The sequence below is a fragment of the Ochotona princeps genome, chromosome 7, assembly GCF_030435755.1.
Source record: "Ochotona princeps isolate mOchPri1 chromosome 7, mOchPri1.hap1, whole genome shotgun sequence".
In the NCBI taxonomy this organism is placed as follows: Eukaryota; Metazoa; Chordata; class Mammalia; order Lagomorpha; family Ochotonidae; genus Ochotona; species Ochotona princeps.
In genome coordinates this window covers 8139973-8152672 of record NC_080838.1, presented here as the reverse complement: position 1 = coordinate 8152672, position 12700 = coordinate 8139973, and the positions used below count along the sequence as shown (strand labels likewise).

Here is a 12700-nt window from a genome sequence, read left to right as displayed (position 1 = left end):
TCAACTGACAGGGCTGGGGCTGGGGCTCTGGTACAGTGAGTTAAGTCACCTCCTGCAGTGTTGGAAGCCCAAACACCAGGTCCTGTCCCAGCTGCTCCATTTCCAATTCAGCTCCCTGCCAATGGCCTGAAGAAGCAACAGAGGATAGCACAAGTCCTTGGGTCCGTGTAACCATATGGGAGACCCAGAAGAGGCTACTGACTCCTTGTTTCAGACTTGCCCGGCCATGGATAAATACTACAGCTATTTGGATAGTAAACAGCAGATGGAAGACACCTCTCTCTTGCTCTCTCTCTCGCTTTCTCTTTCTCTCTCTTTCTCTTCCTCTTCATCCCTTTTCCCCTTTCTCTAAATCTGCATTTCAAATAAATAAGTCACTTATAAAAAGTGAATTGACACATGAAGAACCACAAATTAGTAATCACTAGAGAAACTGAAAACAGAACCCCCAATGTGGTGGCCATTATGGTGGCTCTTACTCAGATGAACTGACGGCGCATGCAGGCAATGACACAAACAAGCAGAGTTTCACACATAGCTGATGGGAACACCAAATGTTACAGCACTACAGAAAACCGCTGAGCAGCTGCTTATAAGGCTAAACATTTTCAACTTGCCACTTAAACTAACAATTCTACTCCCAGGCATCTATCCAATACAAATGGGAATACAGCATGAAAGTGCCTGTACACAAATACTGAAAGCATTATTTTCTAATACTTGCACAGAAGAAAGAGAATCCAAATGACATTCAATTGGGTGATAAAATATCTGAACAATGCAAAGAAATTTTCACCAACAAGAAGGAACAAATTGTTGATTCATGCTACACGTTGAAGAAATCACCAAGAACTATTATATAAGTAGTGGTGGAGAAAGCGATTAAGTACAAGAGCTAAACTCACTGGGAAGCAAAGGGGAGCTGCCTGTGGACATGTAGATGTATACACCAACAATGAGGGATGGCAGCTTAAACAATGGTATTTCATAATCATGGTCCTGAGCTATTAGTTCTCCACACTCCACTCTTCCCAAGATCTCGTTCTTCATTCTACCCGAGCCACTCACTGCATGGCAGCATGCTGGAACTCAACCTTATCAACAGCTCTATGCCTTGGCTGCAGCCATCTCACTCTAACAACTGCCTCCCTGGCTGACAGCTCACTAATTCTAGTACCGAATCTGTAACATTCCTTAACTCTCCAACACATTCATCCTGTCCCTGTCCTTATTTGGTCAATCTTTTGACATCCTCTCTCCTTTGCATGCAGCCTGTAACTAACACCATAACCAACACCCACTTGTATAACTCTTTTTTCTTTCCTCTAATAGTTACTTGCTAAATAGACTTTCTTTTAAAAACACCCCTCATTCTCATTCCTTATTCACCTACCAACTTCTGTAATAATATAAAGTCTCCTCTTGTGTTACTATGTGTCACCCATCCACACTGCATTTACGACATTCCTTCCATTGGACACAGACTCAAAACTGTCACTCTAGAAATTCTCTCCTTTCTCTTGCAGTACTTTCCCCACTGTTGAAAGTTCATCACCTTCACACACACACACACACACACCTATTTTCTGTGACTCCACCACAACCAACAGGCTACCACTCCTTTTCTGCTGTTTTGCTCAACTCTCCAACAAAATTTCCTCGAAAAAAGTTATACTTGCTATCATTACATCCCTGTGGTCCCGTTCTATTTCTCTGAAATCTACCGCAAACAATCCCTGCCCCCCCCCCACTAGATCACTCTTCCCCCAAACATCTCTAAGTCAGAAGCAATTTCCATGTTATTAAAATCAGTAGCCTGGGCCTGGTGCTATGGCGCAATGACTAAATCCACGCCTTGAACACACAGGAATCCTTTATTGGTACTGCCTGCCCCACTTTCCTTCCAACTCTCTCGGAAAAAGCAGTGGTGGATGGCCCAAAGTCCTGGGATGCTACACCTGCATGGGAGACCTGGAAGAAGCTCCTGGCTCCTGCTTACAAAGTGGCTCTGCTCCAGCCCCTGTGGCCACGTGGGGAGTGAACCAGTAGATGGAAGATCTTTGTCTCTCCTTCTCTCCATAAATTTACATTTCCAATAAAAACAAAACTTTTAAAAAGGAAATAAATCTTTCAAAAAGATCAGTAGCCAACCCTCAGCAATTTATCTTACTATCTTAATGAACTTGCCTAGTCACAAGGCATCAAATATCTGTATGTTACAACACCCCCCCCAAAAAAACAGAACTAGTCAACTATTAACATACCTACTTGAGTCTCTCCTAGAGAACTGAAAATCAATACTTCCAAAATGCCTGTGATCTCCTCTAATAACAGTCCTTTCCCTCATTTTTGATAGAAACACTATCCTGTTAGTTACATGAACAAAATCATGACTAATACTTGAGTCCTACCCATCTCTCTCATCACATCTGATCCATGAGTAAATCCTTCCAACTTCATCTTCAAAATAATTCATAAACGTCTTACCTCCTCCATATCAGTTCAAGCCACTACTGTGATTATGACAATGGCACCCGAAATGATCCCTTTGCATTCATACTTAAATGCCCATATGAAGTAGCTAGCGAAATTTTGAATTTTCTACAACTGTCCACTCCGATCACTTGATTCCTACCTTCCTGGCCTCATTCTTCAGCTATGGCTGGGAAGTGATCACGTTTACGATGGCTGTTCTCCAGGACTGGAAACACTTTCTCCTACATGTCCCCATGTTGGCTTCAAGGGCTTGCCTAAATACCATCTGCTCAAGCAGCTCTCTATCAGACCCCTGTAAACTGCAAACTGCATCTTCACCACCCTCCGCCTGCCTTCACATCTTCTTTTAGCACAGTATTTACCACTATTCACAAACTAAATAGTCCACCTCTTATTATTATTTGTAGCCTATCAATGTCCATTTGAATGTTAAGATTGCTACACCCTTGGTAACAACAATAAAACATTCGCTACACAAGTATTTGACACAACAGTTAACACTGCTGTTTGGTACACCCCCACTAGAATGCAAGATTCCCGTCCCAATTCCTGCATTTCCAATTTAGTTTATTATCACACTGTGAGGCAGCAGATGATGGCTCAAGGGTTAGCTCCCTGACACTTACATAAGTACAGTCAGTTTGGGGCCCAGCGCAGTGGCTTAGCGGCTGAAAGTCCTCGCCTTGAAAGCACAGGGATTCCATACGGGCGCCAGTTCTAATCCCAGCAGCTCCACTTCCCATCCAGCTCCCTGCTTGTGGCCTGGGAAAGCAGTTGAGGACAGCCCAAGGCTTTGGGATACTGCACCCGCGTGGAGACCCAGAAGAGGATCTGGGATCCTGGCTTTGGATTGGTGCAGCACTAGCCATTGCAGTCACTTGGGGAGTGAATAACTGGATGGAAGATCTTCCTCTATCTCTCTCTTCTCCTCTCTTTTATATCTGACTTTGCAATAAAAATAAATAAATCTTAAAAAAGAGAGCGAGCGAGAGAGAAGAGTGGGTTTGAGCTCTGGGCTCCTGGTTTTGGCCTAGATCTGTCCTCTGTGATAGACGCTTTTGAAAAGTAAACCAGCAGGTAAGAGAGTTCTCTGTATCGGGCCCAGGATAATGGCTCAGTGGCTAAATCCTCGCCTTGCAACCATCGGGATCCCATGTGGGTATCAGTTCATCTCCTGGCTACCCCACCTCTTATCCAGCTCCCTGTGGCCTGGGAAGGCAGCAGAGGATGGTCCAAAGCCTTGGGACCCTGCACCCTTGACACAGGAGACCTGGAAGAAGTTCCTAGCTCCTGACTTTGGCTCAGCTCAGCTCTGGCAGCTGTGGCCACTTTAAAGGATGAATCAGCAGATGGAAGATATTTCTCTCTGAATCTCCTTCTCACTTTGGGGTGGGGATGAACCAGTGGACAGAATATCTTCCTCTGTGTCTCTCTCTCTGTGTAAACCTGCCTTTCCAATATAAACAAATAAATCTTGTAGAAAAATAGATTTGTGTTTCAAAGTGAAAATAAATAACTTTTAAAAGAATAATTTCTGGTACGTAGTATGAATTAAACATTAACTGAATAAACAAGTGAGGAAACTGAGATTCAGTGAAGCAAAATTCCTTGCCAAACATCAGGGGTGAAACAAAGTCAACCAGGCTCCCTTGAAAGCTAACACTCTTTATCCTAAAGCAATGCTGCCTGATCTCTTAACGTTTATAACTGAAGGTATTTACAATTAGTGAACCCTAATAATCATTAAAATTGCCTTTCATAAAAATTTTCCTTAAAAAGTGAATCAAGAATTTTGGCTACACAGTGCATAAATTACAGAAAATCTGCCAGTGCTCAGCACTCAGTAAAATAAATACATATTCAATCAACAGCGCCTGTCACCTACTTTTTCTACATACCTTCATAGGCATCCAATGCCTCAGGACTGAAATTCTGCCAAAGAGCTATTTCTTTTGATGAATAAGCATTTTGAAACTTTTGCTAGAAGTAACACTAAAGTGAAAGACATTCATTCACTGAAAATATTTATTGATCATCTACTCCTTCCCAGATGCCAGACTATGATTCAGATCAATGTTCCACTCGACTCCCACCAGCTTTCTTCTCCCTCAACCCATTCTAAACATTTCTACCACTTATCAGACGATATAATGATGTGACCTTGCTTAACATCTTCCAGCAGCCCTGTTTCTAGATAAAAACACAAATATGACTTACAATAACCTTACTACAACACACACACATACACACTTGAATATATTCTATTCTTTCCCACATCACAATGTCTTCAGAGATGCTGTTCCCTCTCTTTAGAATGATTCTTAAACAAACACTCTCCAAATTAGCCTTGATGATCACTTTCTGATGATCACAAAACTAATCCGATCAATCCGAAGAAACACATCTCCACAATCATATTCTCCAGTTGGTTTTTCCTGATTCATCCATACTAAAATAAGGAAACTTGTGTTTCCTTTTCTGTCTTCTCAGGATCCTGTACTTCCAGATCTCCATCACAGAATGTCACATAACCCATTATAATTATCTGCTTGTTTTCTTTTTTTTTTTTTAAAGATTTATTATTATTGGAAAGCCGGATATACAGAAAGGAGGAGAGAAACAGAGGAAGATCTTCCATCCGATGTTTCACTCCCCAAGTGACCGCAACAGACGGTGCGTGCCGATCCGAAGCCAGGAACCAGGAACTTCTTACGGGTCTCCCATGCGGGTACAGGGTCCCAATGCATTGGGCCGTCCTTGACTGCTTTCCCAGGCCACAAGCAGGGAGCTGGATGGGAAGTGGAGCTGCCGGGATTAGAACCTGCGCCCAAATGGGATCCCGGGGCGTTCAAGGCGAGGATTTTAGCCGCTAGGCCACCGTGCCGGGCCCTATCTGCTTCTTTTCAAAACCAATTCATGAGCAACTACAATCACTTCTAAGCCAAACAATCTTAGCAGTACTTAAAATGAAACAGCTATCAGTATCCATTTTTCTCATCTTCTGGAATATTAACCACAAGGAAGAACCTGCATTCCTAGTTAATTGTGCAAATAATTACTGCAATGATACATCAACTCCTCAACAGCACAAGTCAAAACTACTAAAAATGCCTGTGAGACAACACCTTTGGACAGAATATTACTTGGAAGAGCAGACCAATCTTCAAACTGCACTCTGGATCACCCATTCCAACCACACAGAGCCACCTACCACATAACCAGCACAAGGCAGTCAATTCTTGTTCTAAACCTTATTTTAACCTTTCCATTCTATCAATGTTTTGCATGTATTTTCCCCTTTCATTTCTCATATCTGTGCTTTCGCAACTCGTCCCTCTCCTACCATACAATTCTTGAATTGTGTTCCTACTAAAAACAAAAAAAAACCTACTCATTTCTCTCTCCACACTTTTGACTGCATCACAACAAGCAGCAATGTGTCCTCCTCCCGGACATGCCAGTATATAAAAGCGATAATACAAACATATAACTCCATGAGGTCAAGTATGATTTTTCCTTATATCTACGAATAGATCCATCAGTTTGTGTTTGACAAAATCAGTAACCTTTACTAAAATATAAAGATCAAAATCTTATCAATAAGCATGCAATCATGAAGAAAATTGCAAACTGGCTAGTATTGACATATTTTTAATAACCAATATTTATTAGAGTTCTACCACATGCTTGACTGCAAAACAAGTACATACTTTTGATAATCAATACCTTAAGAACCTCACTATGATATCAACTAAAAAAAAACCCCAGAACCTCAACCTCAGTTTCTATGAAGACACATCTATCATATGTTAAAGTGAAATATAAATCATTAAAAAGACATTACCTTCCTTCATTGACAAGTTCAATAAATGCAAGGCCTGCATTCTTCTGAATAGAATTCTGCCACTCCTAAAAATAAATGGCAAAAAGGAGGTTTAGAAATTTTAGTTATCTCCATTAAAATAATAAAACATCACAAATATAAATTCCATACCTAAGTTCTTAAAGAAAAAGTTCTGTTAAACATGTTGTTACCCAAAGAAGTCCTTTCATCACACACTGAGAGTGAAAAAAGCATTAATTAATTAATAACTGACATCAGCAAAAACTAAGTAAGTCTATTTGGGTTTATCTTACCTTTTGCTTCTATATTATTACATCCTGGTTTAACTAAAATAATTCAGAGATTAGTAGGAAGGTAGCAAAAGTATCCAAAGAACAAACAGATTTGTTTTGTTGTGATAACAAGATGTACTACAGGAGCAAGCATTGTGGCACAACATGTTAAGCTGCCAGCAACAACACTAGCATCCCATAACTCAGAGCTTCTTGTCGTTGCAGCTGCTCCACTTCTGCACCTCCTCCTAGCTAAATGTGCCTGTGAAGACAGCAGACAGAAGTCTAGCTGCTAGGGCCCGGAGAGCCACAAGAGAGACCAGGATAGGGTTAGAGGCTCCTGGCGTGACTGCGATGTGGAGAGTGAACAAAAAAAAAAAAAAAGGGAAGATCTCCTCTATTTCTCCCGTCACTCTGCCTTTCAGATAAATAAATCTTCTTTAAAAAGTATCATTCAAGGGCCCAGCGGCGTGGCCTAGCGGCTAAAGTCCTCGCCTTGAATGCCCTGGGATCCCATATGGGCGCCAGTTCTAATCCCAGCAGCTCAACTTCCCATCCAGCTCCCTGCTTGTGGCCCGGGAAAGCAGTCCAGGACGGCCCAAAGCTTTGGGACCCTGCAACCATGTGGGAGACCCAAAAGAGGTTTCAGGTTCCCGGCTTCGGATGGGTGCAGCACCGTCTGTTGCAGTCACTTGGGGAGTGAACCATCAGACGGAATAAAAAGGTATAAATACTTAAAATGTGTTGTTGATCTGTTAAAAACCTCTCTCCAGGGTCCAGCACAGTGGCCTAGCGGCTAAAGCCCTCACCTTGAACGTGCCAGGATCCCATATAGGCACCGGTTCTAATCTCGGCGGCCCCACTTCCCATCCAGCTCCCTGCTTGTGGCCTGGGAAAGCAGTCGAGGATAGCTGAATGCATTGGGATACTGCACCCTCTCTGTATATCTGACTTTGTAAGAAAAATAAGTAAATCTTAAAAAAAAAAAAAACACCTGTTTCTAGGGAATTTATTCACTGCAAAGGTATCCTTCAAAAGGTCTAGAAAGAAAATCAACCAGCAGAATATGTTCAAATGATTTTTACACCTTATACCTCAAAAAACGCATTAAATAAGCATTAATATAATAAAGGACTATGGAAATTGCAGTAAGCCTAGATTTGAGAAAGACCAGTGAATACATTTTGTATGGGTGTACATCTGCATAAGCGCACGCACTCCAGGACTTTTTTAAAAAAGATTTATTTATTTTTATTGGAAATGTGAATACACAGAGAGGAGGAGAGACAGAGAGGAAGATCTTCCGTCCAATGGTTCACTCTCTAAGTGAGCACAACAGTCAGTGCTGCGCCAATCCGAAGCTAGGAGCCAGGAACCTCTTCCGGGTCTCCCACATGGGTGCAGGGTCCCAAGGCCCTGGACTGTCCTTGATTACCCTCCCAGGCCACAAGCAGGGAGTTGGATGGGAAGCAGGACCACCGGGATTAGAAGCAGCACCCACATGGTGCATGATTCCAGTGCATGCAAAGTGAGGACTTTAACCACTACACCATCACACCGGGCCCAGGTACTTTTTGAAAAAGTGCAAATATGTATATAATCTTTCTGAATAATTTGGAGGCATTTATATCCTAACTACAAGAGTACACCTAAAGTTTGTGGAAAATCAAATTAAACGATAATCTTACTTTACAGGAAACAACTTTGAAGTCCCATAGTTGGTTTTTTTTTTTTAAGTAAACATTTTCATGAATCTTTTTTTTTTTTGTTGGACTTTTTAAGAACCGTTCATACACATGGATTTAAAATTTATGGACCAGGGCCCGGCGGCGTGGCCTAGCAGCTAAAGTCCTTGCCTTGAACGCCCCAGGGCCCATATGGGCGCCGGTTCTAATCCTGGCAGCTCCACTTCCCATCCAGCTCCCTGTTTGTGGCCTGGGAAAGCAGTCGAGGACGGCCCAAAGCTTTGGGACCCTGCCCCCTTGTGGGAGACCTAGAAGAGGTTCCTGGTTCCTGGCTTTGGATTGGTGCAGCACCAGCTGTTGCGCTCACTTGGGGAGTGAATCATCGGATGGAGGATCTTCCTCTCTGTCTCTCCTCTCTGTATATCTGGCTTTCCAATAAAAATGAATAAATCTTTAAAAAAAAATTTATGGATCAAAAATAAACCCACCTTTTTATTTCGTTTTCCAGACACTTAGAAGCGCGATATTTTTTATATATTCTTATTTTAAATTTTGAATTATGTGGTACATTTTTGTATAGGCTGGAATTTCCCCCCAAACTCCCACCCCCCCTTCAGATTTTTCCCATTTTGTTACAACAGTGTAGCCCTCATAAGGAATCTTAATTCTATCAGCCTCTTGTTTCAGTGTACCCCGACATTGTTGGTACAGACAATGTCAGACAGTCCAGCATCCCATTGTCCACACATGTCCAACAGTTTCATTGGGAATCCATCTAACGTCTGGAAGCAGGGATGCATGTATATGATAGACCCCAGTACTCCATCACTACACATTATCATAAGAAAGAAGCCATGAAACAAGGTCAACAACCGGTATAACTTAGAACAGCCACATCAACAACAACAACAACATCAACAACAAATTATAGCTACGTGAAAAAAATAACACACCACTGAGTAACCAACACGTGAGTGACAAAAAGGAAACAAAGAAGTCTCTTGGGAAAAATGATGCCATCGTATAATTCATGAGCACGTGATGAATTCGACTAGAGAAAATAGAGTATTTGGAAGGAACCAAACTGAAATACTGTTTTTTGATTGTTTGTTTGCTTTCTTGGCTGTATCCCATGCGTTTTGATGTTTTTATTTCAGTTTGGCTCCTTTAATACCGTATATATATATATTATATATATATATTTCTTTTCTCATAAAACTCACACACCATGTTAACTACTTCCCATTGGTTATTTTAAGCCATTTTCCTAATCAAATATTTTTTGAGAATAGTCTGAAATTTAGAAAACAAAAGATGAAATAGTAATGCCTAACTTACATTAGTGTTTTTGTCACAATGAATCAACCACTAACAGCTTCCTACAACTGCTTCATTTCCAAACGCCTTCTTTGTGACCAAGGTCTCCCCCACCACCCAAGGAGAATCCAAAGTCCTTCTGTCCCTCTCACCTTCTAATCAATATTTTGTGTACAGACTGAACTTCTCTGAAACTTTTGTTTGTGGTTGGTTAGCTTTAGGATTTTTTGGGGGGGAGGGGCTGGTTTCTTTTACTTTCTTTTACAGAGAACATGTGGAATTTGGCTTTCTATAACTGGCTTATTTTGGTCACACCGATGTCCTACAATTTCACTTCTTTTGCTACAAAGGAGAGGATTTCATTATTTTTCTCGTTTTGAAAAGTATCTCCTTGGGTACCTACACCTCAGTCTCTTTATCCATTCATCTGATGAGGGACAAATTGTCTGATTCTATACCTTGGCTATTGCGACCCCTGCTACAATAAACGCAGTGGAGCAGGTACCTTTGTGAAGCAGTGATGTCAGGACTTTGGGGTACACACACAATAAACTGCAGGGATGTCATGGCACTCTTAGTTTTAAGAAGCTGCGAAGCTGTCTTCCACACTGGCTGTACCCACTGCATTTCCACCCACAGCATAAGAACACTCCTTGGTCTTCACATCCTTGCATTTCTACTTCCTGTATTTTCGGCAACAGCATTAGATGGGGGTAAGGTGATATCTCATCATGCTTTCAATACCACTTATCTTTTCATATGCTTTTTTGGCCAGTTTTTTTTCTCCTTTTAGAAACTGCCTGTTCAGTATCTTTGCCCATTTGACTAGTCCAGTTGTTTCTCTAAGTTTTTTGAGTTCCTAATATTGTCTCCATGCTGTGACTTTAAGAATTTTAAATTCCATGTACATTTACCCTAACGAGATTTACAGCTCATCTCAACTTCTTAGTTCTTTCATTCTACTCTACTTCCTCTATTTGATTCCCTAATTTCGTGCTTCAAAAACCCCACAGTGGCTCTCAGATTTTGCTGATGAAAATAGTTCTATGAGCAATAGCAGCAGAAGCTAAAAGAACATATACAGTACAATGAAAATACAATCAGCATCATACATTGGAGTACAGTAACTGATAAGATACGCCACAGAATGATGAGCAATTGGTTGTTGAGTAAAGAGGAAGAAACAAAGTGTAAAACCAATGTGCTCACTCTAATCGGAGCATTAACAGGACATATTCTGAGACTGCAGAAAACCCTTTCCAGGAATCTCTGAAACATATAAACATTAAGGGGGCAAGGCACAATAGCCTAGTAGGTAAAGTCCTCGTCTTGAATGCACCAGGATCTCATTTGGGTGTCAATTCTTATCCTACTGCTCCACTTCCCTTCCAGGTCCCTGCTTGAGGCCTGGAAAAGCAGTCAAGGATGGCCCTAAGCCTTGGGACCCCGTGCCCGCATGGGACAGACGGCAGAAGCTCCTTGCTCCTGGCTTCGGATCAGCTCAGCTACAGCCACTGTAGCTATTTGGGGGAGTGAATCAGTGAATGGAAGATCTTTCTGTCTCTCCTTCTGTCTGTGAATCTCACTTTCCAATAAAAATAAGTCTTAAAAAAGAAAACAAGGAATATGAAAAACTAAAAAAAAGTAACCATATAAAGTCCAAGTGTCATTCACTAAGATAAGTAAATTCAAATATAAAATAATAATTTCACCCAATGTAAAACACTTTTGTTTTCTTCAAAATTAAATAAATGAACAGGTAGTGAAAAGAGAATACTCCAAACTGTAAGAAAATATATCCCTGAGGTTAGGACATGTGCCACACATTCCCGTTCTTTAAAAGGTAGGATGAGGGGGACCGGAAAAGCCAAAACCACAGATCATATTTCTGATCATAGCACAGACGGGTGGCACTGCCCCAGCTCAGAACAGGGGAATTCCAAGCCTCAAAGAGCTCCTCTCTATCAGAGAATGCACAGGAAGATTAGGACAGAGATACAACTTGGAAGAGCTGGAAGTGATCTGAATGCAAGGGCATAAGGAAGCGTCACTGTGACTGTTGTGGATTGTGGGTGTCACGTAAGAACAGAACGATGTGCTCATCGCACAGCTCTTACACTCAACACAGCAAAGTTACTGGGAAACTGAAAATGGCTCCAGAGAACAGGAAGTTGAGACCTTAAATGGACTAAGTTTTCATCTAGATCACTTCATTTAAAGAAACCGCAAAATGGAAATTTTGGGGCCCAGCGCCGTTGCCTAGTGGCTAAAGTCCTCGCCTTGAACGCCCCGGGATCCCATATGGGCACCAGTTCTAATCCCGGCAGCTCACCTTCCCATCCAGCTCCCTGCTTGTGGCCTGGGAAAGCAGTTCAGGACGGCCCAAAGCCTTGGGACCCTGTACCTGTGTGGGAGACCAGGAAGAAGTTCTTGGTTCCTGGCTTTGGATTGGCACAGCACCGGCCGTTGCGGCTCACTTGGGGAGTGAATCATCGGATGCAAGATCTTCCTCTCTGTCTCTCCTCCTCTGTGTATATCTGACTTTGTAATAAAAACAAATAAATCTTTAAAATGGAAATTTTGAATCCTTAACATCCATGTGTAACATTGGGGTTGGACAACCAGCTCCTCACTTTAGCCTGGTCCAGACCGAGCAGCTGTAGATACCTGGGAAACAAATAGGTACATGGGGCAGTATAAACCAGCTGGGGTTGGTCTCTCTGTCTCTGCATTTCTCTCTCCTCCCCAATCCAACCCCTCTTTGACTCTGACTCTCTCCAACTAACTGCCTCTTATATAAATAAATAATTCAAAAAGAGAATAAGGACTGATATTCTGTGTCCAGCAAAATCAGCTATTCCTGCAATGTCACCATCCATTCTGAGTGCCAATTCGAGTTCCCACTGCTATTTCCCTGATCAACAGCTCGCTGCTAATACACTTCAGAAAGCAACAGAATATGGCCAGAGTGCACTGGACCACTTCACCGGCTTTTATTAGGAAAAACAGCAATTAATAAACGAGGAATGAAGTTTGACACCTACTTGGGAAACCGAGATGGAGTTCTGAGCTCCACCCCCAGCCTC

General features: G+C 41.9%; 1 protein-coding gene across 3 annotated transcripts in view; it reads right to left on the bottom strand.

Annotated features, from left to right (window-relative positions):
* Positions 1 to 12700, bottom strand: part of LRBA (LPS responsive beige-like anchor protein) — a 609418-nt gene that overhangs the window by 388497 nt on the left and 208221 nt on the right. For all 3 annotated transcript variants that reach the window (XM_058666763.1, XM_058666762.1, XM_058666764.1), the window contains exon 35: positions 6341 to 6405. In XM_058666763.1, the coding sequence (XP_058522746.1) occupies positions 6341 to 6405 (65 nt within the window). The remainder of the gene's footprint in view (positions 1 to 6340; positions 6406 to 12700) is intronic.